The sequence below is a fragment of the Cervus elaphus genome, chromosome 14, assembly GCF_910594005.1.
Source record: "Cervus elaphus chromosome 14, mCerEla1.1, whole genome shotgun sequence".
Taxonomy (NCBI): Eukaryota; Metazoa; Chordata; class Mammalia; order Artiodactyla; family Cervidae; genus Cervus; species Cervus elaphus.
In genome coordinates, this window is record NC_057828.1 from 51,314,149 (window position 1) to 51,330,820 (window position 16,672).

The 16,672-nt window shown below is 60.9% G+C and overlaps 1 protein-coding gene across 1 annotated transcript in view; it reads right to left on the reverse strand.

The window, feature by feature from the left end:
* TP73 (tumor protein p73) overlaps nucleotides 1-16,672 on the reverse strand; it is a 56,122-nt gene that overhangs the window by 6,099 nt on the left and 33,351 nt on the right. The window contains exons 5-7 of the mRNA XM_043923440.1: nucleotides 15,122-15,364; nucleotides 1,696-1,882; nucleotides 1,233-1,348 (exon numbers count right to left, since the gene is read on the reverse strand). Of these exons, the coding sequence (XP_043779375.1) occupies nucleotides 1,233-1,348; nucleotides 1,696-1,882; nucleotides 15,122-15,364 (546 nt within the window). The remainder of the gene's footprint in view (nucleotides 1-1,232; nucleotides 1,349-1,695; nucleotides 1,883-15,121; nucleotides 15,365-16,672) is intronic.

Sequence of the window (16,672 nt, forward strand, 5' to 3'; positions counted from 1 at the left end):
CATATCTCCCTATCCATCTCTCAGCCCCCATCCATCTCTCAGCCCCCATCCATCCACCATCCATCCATCTATCCATCTACCTTCATCCACCCATCCTTCCATCCATCCACCAACCATCCATTTATCCACCCTCCATCTGTCCATCATCCATGCCCCCAGGCATGTTTCCACCTCACATCCATCCATCCCCCATGCCCCATCCACGCACGCATCCACTTGTCTGTCTACAACCTATCCATTCACGCACTACACTGACTGCCATGTGCTGTGCTGGCTGTGGGAACCAAGAGAGCCATGGTGGTTGCCCCCACCACCTCCTCACCCCGACACAGGCTGGAGGTCGCCCCAGCAGCTGGGTATGAGCGCAGGCCCCTGTGGGCACAGGTGTGTGTTTTGCAGTGTGGGCTCTTCTGGGCACTGCTCTGGCAGAGGGAGGGGCCAGAGCTGTCCAAGTGGGGTCCACATACACTGGTTCCTGGGAGTTTATGGACCCAGGACTCGTGACACCAGGGCATCCTAGGACCACAAAATGGGCAGGTGTCGAGGTCTCCCCGGGTCTGGAGGATGGCTTAGGAAACCTGGCCTTTCACAGAACTCCTAGCACGTGGCCGCCACCAGGGGGCAGGAGAGCCCTGCTTTCCTGGCCAGTCCTAGAGGCTATAGAGGGGCTGGAGGCTGAGGGCTGGGGGAGGGAAGCCAGGGTGGAAACCCCTCCCAGGGCCCTGGTCCCACTGACATAAGGGCTGTTCCTTAGGGAAGCACGGGGGCCTCTGGGGAACCAGGTACAGGAGTGAGGCCTGGAACGGGAATCCCTAGAGGACTGGCTACAGCACTGGGGGAGGGGTCTCCGATCTAGGGTGGGGGTGAAGTAGTGCTATGCCCCCGACTGCAGGTCTGTCCTCTTCTCCTCGGGGGCCCCCCCCACAACCCATTCCACCTGGCTGACTCCCCCTGGCCTGAGTCTCTCCCTCCCCAGCGCCCAGAACCAGGAACGGGAACAAAGGGCTGGGTTGAGGCTCAGGGGTCACCAGGCCCACCCCATGTGGTAGGGCTGGGGGTGCAAATGGCCAGAGAAGGCTGGAGGGGCTGCCCCCAAGCTGGGGGTCAGGCTGGGAGGGACTGATGGACCGACGGACGTGAAGACGAGGGAGGAGCCCCACAGCTGGACTTAACTCTGGACACCACGGAAATGACTTGCGGGGCCTCTGCCCCGCCCCCGCCCGGCTCCCTACCTGCGGGGGCTCGTAGGGCACCATGACGCTCTGCCTGCCCGTGACCGGGTCGTCCACGTACTGCGAGAGGTTGTTGCCCTCCACGCGGATCAGGTGGCTGGCGGGAGCGGACTGTCCTGCCGAGAGGAGGAGGCTGCTTCAGAGAGGTGTCAGCCAGGGGCTGCACCCCTGTGCTGGGCACATCACAGCTGCCTCGGGGCCTCACGCCCCGGGCATCTGACCCAGCAGCCCTATCCCGCCCTCGCCACCCTCCCCCGCCCCCCGCCACCCTCCCCCCGCCACCGCCGCCTGACACCCAAGGCCCTGGGGCAGAGCTGGCAGGACACAGGACTGGTGAGGTGGATGCTGAGCCCACTTGTCAGTGCCCTCCCGTTGGACCTGCTGCCTCCAGGAAGGAGGCCGGGCCAGCCCTCTCCTTCCCTCCAGGGTGCTGAGGGGCAGAGGAGGGGGCAGGGACACTCACCTTCATTGAAGTCCCGCCCGAGCTCGTGGTTGGGGCAGCGCTTCACGACCTCAGTCACATGCTCCGCCTTCTTATAGACGGGCATGGCACGGATGGCGGTGCCTGGGGGCGGCGGGGTGGACACCTTGATCTGGATGGGGCACGTCTTGGCGATTTGGCAGTAAAGCTTCTTCAGCAGCGGGGAGTACTGTAGGGTTGGGGGCTGGGGTGAGGCTGGTCAGCCCAGCGCCACACCCCCGCCACACGCTGTGCCCCGCCAGGAGCCCCTGCCCCAAGCCCTGGGATGACAGCCCTTGCTGGACACCTCTGGGCATCCTTCCCTCCAAGCTTCTCCCTAGCCCCACTCAGCAGGTGCCCTGAGTGCCCTGTGTGGCCGGGAGGATGCGCTTTCTGTCTGGATCTCACTGGTTGGAAAAGGAGGTGCCATTAGGTCTATTTTATGGATGAGAATTGGACCATAAAGAAGACTGAGTGCTGAAGAATTGATGCTTTCAAATTGTGGTGCTGGAAAAGACTCTTGAGAGTCCCTTGGACTGCAGGATCAAACCAGTCAATCCTAAAGGAAATCAACTCAGAATGTTCACTGGAAGGACTGAGGCTGAAGCAGAAGGTCCAATAATTTGGCCACCTGATGTGAAGAGATGACTCACTGGAAAAGACCCTGATGCTGGGAAAGACTGAAGGCAAAAGGAGGAAGTGGCAGAGGATGAGAAGGTTAGATAGCATCACCGACTCAATGGACGTGAGTTTGAACAAACTGGGAGATAGTGAAAGACAGGAAAGGTTGGCGTGCTGCAGTCCATGGGGTCTCAAAGAGCTGGACATGACTGAGCGACAAACAACAACAATAACAATGGATGAGGACAGGAAAGTGAGAAGGAGCTGCTGGAGAGCAGGGCTGGGAGCCAGGTCTGGCGCCTCAAGCCTGTGGACCTGGAGCCTCCAGACCGTAGTGGTTTGAGGGGTGAGGTGCAGCATCCCGCGTCGGGTTTAAAAGCCTGGAGTCAGGTCTTCCGGCATTCATGCAGAGGAGACAGGCCCAGGGACTCCCCGGACCATCCTCGGAGGGGCCAGCCCTGCGGTTGGGTTCTGGCCACTGCAAGTGGGGGGCTTTGACCACAGAGCCCCAGGACCCCTAACAGAAGCCCCTGACCCGGGGAGGATGGGATGATGCTCACGCCACCTGCAGGGACCTCCAGGGCCAGTGCCCAGGGGCCCAGGTGGCCCACCTGAAGACCCAGGCTGGCTCTCACGAGTCCAAAGTGACCTTGATGGAAGGGCCCCTTGGAAACAGGGGTGTCCACCCCTTTCTAAGCTGGCTGTCCTCCTGTGACTGGCTCCTGGGGGCCCGTCGGGGGCTCCTCACGGCCCCGTCTGTTCCCAGGGACAGTGGGGAACGTCGAGCTCTAAGAGTCACAGGATGCTTCCTGTTCCCATGCCACACCCCTGGGTCCCCCCACAAGCCAGGGGGACTTGGGAGTTGCCCCAGCCACAAGGCTCTGGGAAGCCCCCAGCATACCCCACCATGGTGTGTGGGGTCAGGCTGGAGACAGGGCTGCTGCAGTCCAGAGGATGAGCAGGTCTGAGCTCACCTTTGCCAAGGAAGCTGGCGCCTGACACCCTGACCCATAGATGAAGGCCACTCTGGCTACTTGTGCTGCCTCTCTGGCCACCAAGGGACACAATGGACCCTCAGGGCCTCCTAACCTCAGCCACTCCAAGTCCAGGAAGAGCAAGGGAGATGGAGCTCACCCTGAGCCCAGCCCTTGGCCCTGAGCAACACAGCTGTCCTTCCTCCGATGAACTGAAACCCAGCCAGAAACGCTGCCCTGTCCCTGCGGTGGGTCTGGGGGGCTCGGGGAACAAGAGGGAGGGTCTCCCTAGTGGCATCCTGGGGGATGGGGTCCCTGCCCAACTCCCTTGGCACTGGCTGCAGGACGAGCGCCCTTGTACCCCTGTCATGGAAGGGATCGGATGCCCACGGGGCTTGTCCCCTCCCAGGTGCCCTGTCCACATGTGCCTGCAACCCCGCTGCTGCAGGCAGGCACACCCCCTGGCCCTCAGCTGCCAGACAGCAGGCTCAGAGGCAACACAGGGCAGGGGGCAGCTTGCATCCCAGGGAGGTGACCGCTGACCTCCTGTGCCATCAGGATAAATGCTGCCCCTTTACCAGTTTGGGAGATCAGCTGAGTGCCCTGTCTCGAGACCTGTGCCCAGGCAGTGGTAGCCCAGCCCAAAGCAAACTCCAGGTGCCAGCAGAGGGCCCAGCTCTCTTGTCCACCCACCTACAAGGCTTCAGGACCCATCCCTGACGTGAGACAAGTGTGCATTTAGTCTGAGGATGAAACTGCCTGGTCATCGTCATGGAGGAGCCCAGGGGGCTACCCAGGGGGTCTTCCTGGTGAAGGAGGGCCCCACAGGGAATGGCAGGCCTCAGTTGGGCTGCAGGGACCTGAACACAAGCAGTGATGGAGGAAGAAGCTGGGATGCTGGGAGCCATCCACTCGGCGGGCCTTTGTTGAATGCCTAGTGTTTGCCCGGCTCTTGGCTCATTAAGGAAACGAGCCGAGAGCCCCTCCACCCCCAGAAAAATCTACTTAGCCGAGGCTCACCGCTCATGCCCAAAGGCCACGCAGCCTCATGGCCTCCTGCTGCGGCTGTTGGATCCCAGAGGAGGCTTCCTCCCCTGCAGGCGACCCATCTGCCTTCGGAGGGCCCAGGGAATGAGGTGACCCACGACTGGGAGGGGCATGCGGAGGACTGCAGAGAGCTGGCCTGGACTACTGGGGGGTGGTCTGCAAGGGGAGACAGCCTGAGGTCTGGCCACAGTGTCCCAGTTTCAGCACTGGGCTGGACAGCTGGGACGCCTTAACCACTGGACAGACCTTTCTGTGGCGTGACGGTCGGCTATGCAGGTCCCCCTCTGGGAGTCCCATTCGCCCTCTGACTTGTGCTCCCGCCCAAGCCCTGAGATGGGTCTTCAGGTCCACCAAGACCAGGCGTTCCTGGCAGCCCCACTGAGGAGGGAATGGAGCCAATAGGGCGGAGCCAGGCTCCAGGCGCAGCCTCGGGAGGTGCAAAGTTGCTGCCCCCCACCCTATCCCCCCAAGCTCCCTGATCACCCCCTGGCTTCAGAACCTCCGCCCCACCCACGCAGCCTTTCCCCCTGGGCTGCCTGCCGTAGCCCCACCAACCACCTCCGCCGGAGTTGCGGACGCCCCACCCACTGGGAGGAGCTGCTGGGAGCTGTCCCTGGTACCGCCGGGCAGCGGCAGCCCGACCGCCCAGGTGAAAGCCAAAAGCCGGCTCGGCTGGGAGCACACCGCCGCCTGGGGCGCCTCACCAGGCCAGCGGTGAGGGTGGAGAGGACACTCCTCCCTCTGTGGTCCTAGCAAGGTCAGTCACTGGCTCTCCACCGCTCCCCATAGGGGTGCTCCCCACTCAGTGCTGCCCTCCCTACCGGCGGCTCTTGTGGCCTTCGGGCACACACACAGGTCAGCCCCGACTCCAGCAGGGGGTGGATCCACAGATGCCCAGCCTGGCCGGAGTCCGGTAGCATCAGGGAGCGAGACCTGAGGTCTCCGCAGCCTGGTGGCATCAGTGGTGACACCTGTGGTCGCTGGTCTGCAGGGCAGGAGGGAAGCCTGGGATGGGAGGGGGCAGGCCGGAGGGGCGGGGGGCAAACCAGTGCAGGGTGGTGCAGGGTGGGACTTGGAGGGAATGAAGGAGCCCCCCACCCCTTCTCCAGCTCCTCCCCTTCCTCCCAGAGCTCCGGGGCCTCAGGCCATCCTGGGCACGGGGCAGGGAGAAGGAGGACTCCTGGGTCCTCCTCGGTTCTGTAGAAAAGATCATGTGGAGACAGTTCCTCTTTCCCTCCCGCCTGCCTCTCCTTCCCTAGGACCGCTAGATGGATGTGTTTCAACAGATTCCGAGCTGATAAAATCTTATTTATCTTCGGCTGTTGACACGGAGCCGTCAGGACTTGCCTGTTCGGGGATGCGTGTGTTCCTTCGTGTTTGCAGGAAATGGTTCGCCCAAACACTGGTGTGTGCCCATCCTGCCCCCACCAGCTCCTCTCCTCAGACCCACGCCTCCCCGTCCCCCGCCCAGCTCATGATGGGGCCGGCCTGGCTGGAAGCCGCGGGCCTGGCAGGGCTGGTGCGGGGGTGATGGGGGAGAGGGCGGCGGGTGGCAGGCGCGGCGTGGTGGCTGTTAATTTCCTCGCGCCTGCTCCCCGGCAGCTGGGTGCCCGGCATGGGCAGGTTTGGGCAGGAGCAGAGTGGAGAGGTGATAATAACTTGTCTGTCATTTTCCAGGGACGTGTAGCGTCTTGCAAACCGCAAATACCGTTAACCAGCTTGGGTGAATCTGTTACAACAGATTCTGGGAGACGGGGCCCGCAGTGGGGGCTTTATTTTTTTAATGATTTTTTTATAGACCACTTTTTATCTGCTTTCTGTGTGTGTGTGCATTGATGCGCTGGTGCTCACACCCACGTTTCTCTCCGCTCTTGGGTTACAGACCCTTTGAGGACCTCCTCAAGACTGCAGACCCTCACACCCTAGAAAAGCTCCTGAGTAGATCAGCAGAGCACTTGGCAAGAAGCTTCATGGGGTTCCAGGCTGCCACCAAAGCTCATAGGAACCCCTGGTTCAGCCTCCTTTCTCCCCCGAGGGGAGGAGGCCTCCCAGGGTGACAAACCACAAGGACACTGCCCCCTACTCCTGGCCACCCCCCACCCTCACTGGCACAGATCCACTCCCACACTCCTGTCTTCACTCAGCCGAGACGGACTGAGGACACGGGGGGCTCTGATAGACGTCAGCGAGGTGACCAGCCTGAGGGCTGCGGGGGTACCTATGACCATCACCCCAGCCTGCTTCAGGGCACCCAAGCTCAGAAGGCAGCGAAGGTCCATGCACAAGGAAGCCCCTGGCCAACACCCCACCTTGGATGTGGGCCTGGTGGCTGGAGGGTCCAGGGAACCTGGGATGCCCAGGGCGGGAGCTGGTGCCTGGCCGGCAGAGAAGGAAGGCTGCTGTGATTCCTCAACAGCTCACAGCTTGGGATGGGGTGGTGTGGGAGATGCTTCTGCTGACACCCCCATGAAGCTGGATGGCCGGGGCTCCCCTTGCCGGGAACCCAGCGGACCTGGAGGTAGAAACAGGCTATGCTGGTGCTGAGAAACCCTGACTACTGTCTGGGGGAGGCCCTGGAGGCTGTGGACTAGAAGCTGTCCCCAGGAGAGAGACAGGGGCCTGGGGCTTGCAGGGACACCCTCAGTGAGTGCGCCCCCTTCAGCTGCATCCCCAGACCAGCCCACTCTTCATCCCACTCAAGGCTGTGGACTGGCAGGGGAAGTGGCTTCTGTCCTGGGCTAAGATCAGGGGCGAAGTGGATGTGCTAGCTGACCCAGGAGAGAGGCTCCAGCAGGCACTGGGCCTGCTGTGCGGGGTGGCCAGCGGGGCAGGAGCTGAAGGCCCACCCAAAGCCTGGCCAGACGGGGGGACAGACCAGGCGGGTCTGGGGAGGCCACGTCTGCTGGTGTCGAGGCTGGGAAGCCTGCGAGTGTGCAGTCACCATGCACTCTCAACAGGGCTCCCGAGACCAGCTGCATGGCCACTGTTTACCAACACCTTCGCTGTGCTGGGTCCACTTGCACACAACCTCCCCCTCGAGGTCACCCTCTCACCCTGTTTTAGCAACGCAGAGCTCTGCTTCCAAAAGCTGGGGTGGCGCAGCCCTGGGCCCCTAAGCTCCATCTCCAGACCCCTTGTCACCACTGGGCTTGACTTGGGGCCGTGAAGAGCACGTAGCTCAAAGAGGCAGGTGGACAAGGACACGGGGCCAGCTGTGATGCCCTTCATCCCAGCTGGGCTGAGCTCCAGCCTCTCGGGACAAGGGGACAAACAGGTGGGAGCCTGACCTGCCCCTTCTGGCTGCAGGGAGGGGGGTTTCTCCCTCAACCGCAGAAGGAGCATAAGACAGTCTCCTGGTGCAGTGAGGGGTGTCCAGGTGGGGATTGTTGGGGGGCAGCTAGCTGGGTGGGGGGAGGCAGCTGGCCTGGATGCTGCAGCCCCCACTTTTCTGTTGAGATGCTGTGTGGTGAGTCTCAGTTCCGACCCTGAAGGGCCCTGTCGAGTCACTGGCTCCCCTGTGAACAGTGCTTGGGGGGTCCTGGCACACAGGGGTCCTACCGTCACCTCTCTCACTCTGGTCCCTCCAAGAGGAGGGAGCTGCCCAGAGGCCGGCCATGCCCTTGGCCCCATTGACACCCTCAGGCGCAGGTGGGGACCCTGGGCTCCATCTGGTCCTTGTTCAGTGACCCAGACACAACATGTGGCCAGCCCGGACCCCGAGGAGGGGGTGAGCAGGACGTGCCCCCACCCCTTACTCCCAGGGCACAAGCAGCATTGCCATCCAAAACACCAAACTTTGGTTCCGCCGGGTCCAAACTCGGTTCCTCTGCCCACAAACTTTGCCCTGACTTTGCCAGCCTGCCTGTGCTGGTCTCCTTTGAAGTCCAGTGTCCCTGCCTGCAGTGGGCATCCCCCCCCCAGCTGGCCTCATGCAGAGAGCGCTCTGGCCAGAGCCCAGCTAGCAGGGCCGTGGCCAGGCCTCGGAACTGCCCGACATGAGGCAGCGTGAGGAGGCTGCCTACCAGCCCAGCTCTGATCCAGTGCTGGGAGGGCCCCTGGGATGGCCGGGGGAGGAGGCCCCCACTATGCTCACCCTAGCCCCCTTGTGCCTTTTTGAGTTGTTGTGGCCTTGTCGGCATGGTGAAGGCAAGAGTCAGCGGCCAGCTTCCACTCACACGACAGTCCCAGAGCCTCCGCCTGTGGGCACGCCATTCTGGACACTGGGCTGTTCAGTGTGGGCAGTCCTTTCCCCAGCTTCCTGCAGCTTCCGGATGGCCTGGGGACATCGGGGCCAGAGCTGAACCAGCTGCAGGAGGCTAAGGGGACGCAGGGAGGGGAGGTGGCCACAGCAGTGGCAGACACTCAAGGTGGCGTCCTGGAGGGCTGTCACGCTGGTCCCAGCAGGAGCCCCAGGGAAGCACCCTCCTGCCTCTGACCTTCCTGCCATTGCTGCCACAGGTAAGCCCCCTGTTGGGCACCACAGTTAAAGCCACACCCTCCAGCCAGGAAGCAGTGAGAGTGTTTCTTCACTAAATAAACCCCGCTCCCGGCCAGCAGGAGAGAAGCCCCGGGACCTGCACGCCTTGGACCTGGGGGGCTGGCCATTTCTCAGCTTTTAGTACAGATGGCTGCAATCGAAGTTTTCACTGGAACTTGTAACTACCCAGTGAAGGGTCCAAAGCAGGGAATACTGACTTCTGAACATCCGATCCCATGCAGCACAGCATGAGGCCGCTCCCATTACATCAGCACCACCTGGGCTCATCCTCCCTGGGTACTAGAGGCACTGGCTGCTCCCCTCCCCAACACCAAGACGCCACGAGGAAGGGGGTCTCGCCAGGGTATGTCTGCGATCCTGAGGACTCTGCCTCCAGGCCACTGAGTGGTTTTCCCAACAGCCTCTGATCATCTAATTCACCCAACCCTGTGTACCTTTCACGGGGGCTTTCCTGCCCTAGAAATTCTGAGGGATCCATGAACTCGAGCTTGGCTTCTAAGTTTGGGATCTGAGAAAACCCCAAAGCAGATTTCCCTGACGACCAGCCACAGGGACCCACTTGCCTCACTGCTCAGCTGTGACCTTCATCCCGAGTTCCGAATGGCCAAGGTCCAGGGCACTCAGCCCCCTGCCGCTGCAGCAGTGGTTCTAGGAGAAACCGAGGTGGGGTCTCCCCTTCCATCCTCACTTTCCCACCCAGCAAGGGGGCTAAGGGAACCTAAGGGTGAGCTGAGGATGGCGGGCCTGGCTGAGGTGTGGCAAAAGAGCAAGAGAGGAAGAGGGGCAGGTCCCATGCCCAGCTCCCCTGACCCCCAGGCTCTCCTGGCCTGTGGCTACTTTTACTTTTGAGCCTGGTCAGACCTGATTGTTCTAATTATAAAATGCTCTTGAGGAGTTTTCATTGGTCAGTAAGAAGCAGGCAGAGAAGGTGGCCAGGCAGACTCCACCCGCCCAAGGGCAGTTGTCACTCACTCACTTGCTGACAAACAGTGATCATAGGCTTGCTGGGTGCTCCCTGCCATAGCCATCGGCAGGCCCTGGACCTGTGAGGGGTCGGTCCCCTTACCACTGGACCCCTGGGTCCTGGGGGTGTCTACAGACCCAGCCCTCGGAGCTGGGAGAAGGCTACTCCTTAGATGTGCCCCACAGAGGTGCACAGGCTGTGCCTAGGAGCTGAGTAGTGAAAGCCAGGGGTCAGGCTGCTGGGTACCAACCCTCCTCTCCCTTTGCTGACAGGTGACCTTGAGCAGGGACCTGCCCACTCGAGCCTTATCAGTAAAGTGGGGAGGCCCTGAAAGCCTACAGCATGTACCGGGGTGCTCCTGGTGGGGCCCGCCCACAGGGGAACCCTGCAGGGGCACTGTTGATCCACAAACCAGTCACCCCAAAATCCACAGAGCTGTGTCCAACTCAGAAAAAAGTCCCAGGAGGTGAGAAATGACATGGATCACATAGTGCTTCATCCACAGCCCCACACTTCCAGGATGGACCCCCAAACCCGGGGGCTCCTCTACAAGAACCTTGGGGTGGGAAGTGGCAGCTGCCCTGGGAGCACCACCTCAGCAGCAGGGACTCAAGGCTCCTCTCAGGGCCCCCAAGCTGAGCTCTCTGACCTCCAGGCGCAGGGCTGCCTGGCTGCTTGAGGGGATGGAAGGAGAAGAGGTGACCCTACATCAGGCCGCGAGCCAGGCACTGATGACCCAAGTCCAGCCACAGGAAGCCCTGCCCCCGAGCTTGACGCAGGGTTTGCTGGTTTGCTGCAGACCCTCCCTGAGTGTGGTGCACCCGATTCCCCTAAATAACCCGCATTTCATCTCCACAATCTACATTGTTAGGACTCTTCCTTCAGTTTCAAATACGTATAATTGCTTCTGGTGCCAGTAAAAGGTATTAATTCCACTTATGCATTCCATAAACTTTTAGGATAACGCAATTGATACCGCGATCATGTTGGGACACCTCCACTATTATTTTCCTGCTTGCAAACCTCCAAGGGGCTGGAAAGTTTTCTCCCAAATCCATTAGTGTTGACTCAGCCCTGTTCTACCCAGGAATCCCATGAAGGGCCTTTGTGTTTCCTGGCCCCCCACCATGTGCTTCTAGGGGGTGGGACAGGAGGGGCATCACTTGACCCTCGTGGGCCAGCTAGCTCCCAAGACAGACCGATGGACACACTCCCCACTGAATCTGAGGGCAGCTGGAGGTCACTGAGGGGCTCTGTCCAGGCAGGCAGGCTGTCCAGAGGTCCCCCAGGGGCTGGCTGTGCCCTCACACTCCCGCATACCTGCACTGTCTCCCCTCATGGCAGCCTGGCCTATGGGCCATCGGCAGTGCCACCCAGTCTGCCCAAGGTGACCACAGACACCCAGCCAGGCCAGAGTTCTGGCCACAGCAAGTCACCCTTCTGCCCTCGGAACCCCCTCCCCAAACCTCCAGAACACCGAGGATAGCCCTCCCCTGGCTCCCAGGTTCAGCCTGGGAGCAGGGGGAGGCCAGGCTGGGCTGGACAGCATCCAGACACTCTCACAGGGGCTGCTGCTGCTCTCTGCTTCCTGGGACTCTTGTCACCAACTGTCCCCACACTGACAATGCAGGGCGGGGGGTCCCCAGAGTGGGAGTGGCCATCTGGTGGTCAACAGAGGGCGACCCGCCGTGTCCTGGGGAGGGTGTGGAACAGGGACCTGGGAACTTGGCACCTCCATCCCCAGCCTGGCTCCACCCACCCACCAGCCCAAAGAACATTAGTATGCCCAAGGACGTCAACCTCACTCACACCTGTGAGCTCTCATGGTGCCTGTCTCTCTCCAAAGTGCAGAAGGGCCCCAAAATGGACAAGCCACAGCCAGGACGCTCACTGGCAGGGGGTTACAGAACCTCCTGTGATAGTGCCCTGACTGGCCACATGCCCACCTGGCCTTGGCCCTGCCCCTTGTTCACAGTCTCAGGAAGAGCCCAGGCCCCTCCTCTGGCTGCTTAGTTACCTGCCACCCACCTGCTCCTGGTTCCTGTAGGAGGGGAGGGGCTGTCAGAACCCTGGGCAGCAACCAGGAGGTGCTGGCACACGTGTGTGTGTGTAAGAACATATCTGCATGTCTGCACATGTGCTCCCATGTGTGGACAGTATATGCATGTGTGAATGTGCACACATGTACTGTGGTGTGCATGTGTGTTATGTGTCTGTGTGCATGTGTTCATACACCTGTGCATGTCTGCATGTGTGTTCACACGCCTGTGCATGTCTGCATATGTGTACTATGTGTGCATGTCTGCACACGTGTTGGTGTTTGTGCATGCATGTCTGAGTGTTGCATGCACGCATATTTGCACACATCCTATGAGCTGAGGGCTCCAGGCCCCTCTGTGCTCTCAGTGTGGGTATGAGACCTGAAGTCTGAGGGACACAGGTCAGAGCAGATGAAGCATCCAGGGCTGTGGGACTCACAGGGGGCATTGGCCAAGCAGAAGCCAAAGACCCCATTAACAGCTGCAGCCGCGTGGGGGCTGGTGAGGGGGTTTTTCCTGAGCAGGGAGAGGAGTGAAGGCAGCAGTCAATTTGGAATTGCACTTGAGAAAAATATGAATTATCTATCAGTTACCAGCAGGCTGGTGTAGGGGGCAGCGGGCGGCACAGCGGAGGCCAGGACGGCAAGCCCGAGCGGCAAGTCTGGGCAGTGCCTGCACAGCCAGGGCCCCAGAGCCGTGAGCAGGCAGGATGCTCGGTGGTCTCTGCCCTCACCAGGAGCTGGCCGCCCACCTGCCCCCTCCCTGGGCAAGGAGGAGAGCCTATGGGGACGGGGTCTGCTCCCAGAACCGAGGTGCCAAAAATCTCATTATCAATGTTTGTCCCATCTCTACCCTGGCATGGAGAAGGGCCGGATACGGGGATTTGTGAGTACCGTCCTCCTCCGCTCAGGCCCATGAGCCATGGAGAAGGGTGAGGGGGGATGCGGGTAGGAAGGGACGGAGGGAGGTATCCACTGCTTGGGCACTGGGGGGTGAGAGGGGCTGGAGGTTGGAGGCAGAGCCGCTGGGACAAGCGAGGCTTCCTCTGCCCCCTGGACAGACCACCCCATGCAACCACTTAGGGCCAGCACAACTGTGACCAAGTCATGAGCCCCTCCAGCCCTGAGGTCACACACCTGGCAGGGGACGGTAGAGGCAACCAGGCACCAAGGCGCAGCACCCATCCCTCCCCGAGGACCAGCTCAGACCATTCCAAGTGTTCCAAGCCCCCAAGATGCGACAGATCCCACCAGTGTCCTCAAACAGTGAAAAGGAAGGGAGCCAGGCCCCCCACAAGCTGCCCACCAGGACTCCTAAGAATCAGCAACTTGGGCCCTGATGACAGAATGTCAGGGAAGAAGGACTGGGATCCTTCTGCTTAGAAGAGAGAGAAAGGGCTTAAGAAACAAGTGGGAACTTGGAATAAGAGTGGTAGTGAGCCTCCTGTTGCTTGAGGTGTGCAAGTGCAGTGATGTCTCGAGGACCAGACGTCACAGCAGGGGTGTGGGGAGCAGGACCCCTCAGGCAATAAAGAATCCCTGGCAGGTGCAGCTTTGGGTAACCAACTTTGTCCAGGAGGACCAGGCTCCATGGCACCCCCATCATCCAAGGAAATAATAAAGACATGCCAGCACTAAGCCCCATGCAGCACAGGCACCATCCCATTTAAGCCTTATCACCTTCACCAATAGAGCAAAGCAATGAAAATTTGCAGATGAGGCCATCTGGGCAACAACGGGACCAGGTGCCCCCTTGGCCACTGCAAGCCCTGGAGTCAGTCTGAGCCTTGACTCAGCAATGGGTCAGCATCTGGGGTAGCCCACTGCTCAAGCAAGAACTCAGAAATAGCTGTAGGGGGCCGCCCAGGCTGCCTTTTGCTCCACCCCATCTCTGGTCCCCCAGAGTGTGGGAAAACCACAGTCTGGGCGGTGGGCACTGGGGACAGTGGGAACCAGTTCTTAAAGTGGCAGAACCTTAGTGTCACCTTCTCAGCACTCCCATGGGGGCCAGAACCAGCCCCCTGGCACAGTCCAGCCTCCTCTGCTCCAGGGTCCTTTGCCAGGGGCTATGAGTGAGTACGGAGCTGCTGTTCCCGGAGAAGGTGATGTGGCCCCACGCCCTTTCCTGCCCCATGCCCTGTGTACCCAATGCTCAGAGGTGAGCTGCTAGTGTATCCAGGGGTCTCAGAGTCTCTACAGCCTTTACTCTGCCCCAGTGGGGACATCAGGCAGCCTGTTTCTCTCCCAGCCACGGTAGGGACAGTGCAGTTCCCATGCCAGCACCACCCCGCCCCGCATCTGCATAACTCTGAGAAGGTGGTCTAGACTATCCTGCGTGTGTGATAAGTCGCTTCAGTAGAGTTTGACTCTTTGCCACCCTGTGGACTGTAGCCCACCAGGCTTCTCTGTCCATGGGATTCTCCAGGTAAGAATACTGGAGTGGGTTGCCATGCCCTCCTCCAGGGAATCTTCTCAACCCAGGGATCGAACTTACATCTCGGGGTTCCTGCACTGACAGGTGGGTTCTTTACCACTAGTGTCACCTGGGAAGCCCAGTCCTGGACTACAAATGGGTCAGTAACAGATTCTACCTTCTGGATTGTAGGCAGTTTCAAGGGTTAACATAAACTCAAAGAGCTTCGGGCAATAGCAATTCACAATAGCAATTCTGGGGAGCAGCAACCGTGGGTGTGTGGGATGTTCTCAAAGTTGGCAAAATCTCGATGGTGGCGGGTGGGAGCACTCAGATGTTCCCAAGGGCACGGCAGCAGGGCCTGGGGTCCGCAGCCTTAAGGCTCCATCTCAACCTCCTGTCTCATACCCACGCTTGGAGATGACAACCCAGAGACAGAGTGGGCAATGCCTAAACACGCCTATGACTGAGGCTTCTCCCCAGCCCTGCACTGCCTGGAGGAGGTGGCCTTTGTGAACCCAGGGACCAAGCTCAGATGACTTCAGGTGTCCGAGGTGGGAGCTTCCTGTCCACCCAGGGCAAAATTCAAACAGAACCCCCACCTGAGCTCAGGGATGCTGGCCAGACAGTCTTGATGAGAACGATCTGCCTCTGTCCTCACCAGGGACGAGGGACATGTCCATCCCCTCTGGGGCGCTGTGGGAGGCTCTGTGGGAGGCTGGCCCACTCTGGCCATGCGTCCGAGGGGTGGACACGCCCAGACTGCCCAGCCCTGAGACCCGCCTCCTGCCTGATGCTCCTCCTGGCCAGGTGGGAACCCTGAGTGGACACGGGTGTGTGTGGTCACCCCCTCCCCGCCCTGGGCACCACTCACCGTCCAGGTGGCTGACTTGGCTGTGCTCGACTGCTGGAAGGTCACCTCGAAGTGGTGGGGGCCAGGGTAGTCGGTGTTGGAGGGGATGACGGGCGCGGGCGACATGGTGTCGAAGGTGGAGCTGGGCTGCGCGTAGGGCGAGTGGGTGGGCACGCTGGCGGCGTGCTCCGGGGTGTAGGGGCTGGCCGAGGCCGCGCGGCTGCTCATCTGGTCCATGGTGCTGCTCAGCAAATTGAACTGGGACTGGCGGGAAGGGGAGGAGGGAGGGGGAGACACACAGTCAGGCTGGAGAGTGGAAGCCATCCCGTCCGGGGAGGTGTCCTGTTACAGGAGCCTTAAAGGGCCAGCGGCTCAGTCATCCCAAATATTTCCTCGGTGCCCCCCCACCCCTGACAGGTCACTACTTGTGTTGGGATAAACTGACATATTCACCTCGCCCTCCTCTCCATCAGCCTCCCGGGTGCCAGGGCTCCCGGGGCTCTGCTGTGCGCACCTGGAGGGAGCTGCCTGTGGGGGCGGCTCCCAGGGATGGTGCCCTGGCTGCACTCTCTGGGGGCAGTACCTGGCTCAGCATCCTAATTTCTTGCCACCCCAACCCCCCACCCCTTCAGTTCAAAGCGGGGAGACCTTGCCCTAGGGAACAAGGCAGAAAGAGGGTGCCGCAGGGTGCAGGGGGCACACCCCAGGCTCCATCCAATGCAGGGGCTGCCCAAGAGGCTCTGGGGGTCCAGCCCTGTACGGTTGGGGGCTGGACGGTGGCTGAGCCAAGAGTCACTTTCGAAGGGCCTCTACAGGCGGCCTCCATCCATCGGCATCTGAATGGCCCCCCGCGGTTCCCCCTGCTAGCATCTTCCACACCCTCCGGTCTCTGGAAGGAACAGGAACTCAGCCTCACTGTGTGGGCGTGTCCCCTGGGTCACCCTCTGCGGGGTCCTGACCATCAGTCCCTGCCAGGAGCTTAAGGGAGACCCGAGCAAAGGGAGAGGGTGCCAGCCCATGCTTCAGTGCCTTGAGGGCAAGGCAGGGCAGAGGCCCCCAGGAGGGCTGGCACGGAAGAGCCCCCTCCTGATCAGGAGGCTTCAAGCAGGAGGACGTTCAGAGGGTGACACAGTAGCTGACAGGGACCAGACCGGCTCTAACCGCGAAAGCTAACCCGCTCCTTCTCTGCGCCAGCTCCGCTCCGCGGAGCTGTTCCTCCTCACCACCTGGGGTGGGCACTGCCGCCCCTACTTGTGGATGAGGAGACTGAGGCGGGAGAGCGGGTGATAACCTGGGGACTGTGAACTGGGGGCCTTGCGTCTGGCGGGCAGAGAGCCTGGAGTCCCCCTAGCGGGGTGAGGGTTAGGGGTGGGGGGAGGACGGGACAGTGGGAGGAGGGAGCAGGACCAGACAGGAGGGGAGGGGAGAGGACCGGACAGCGGGAGAGGGGCCCTCCTGCTCTGTCCTCTTCTTCATAGTGAAAAATAGAAGAGCAAGTTCCTCCCACGGATGATCAGGAGAAACTCCACCCTGGGGTAACCCATGCTCAGCACCCCTCTGCACATCAAGAGG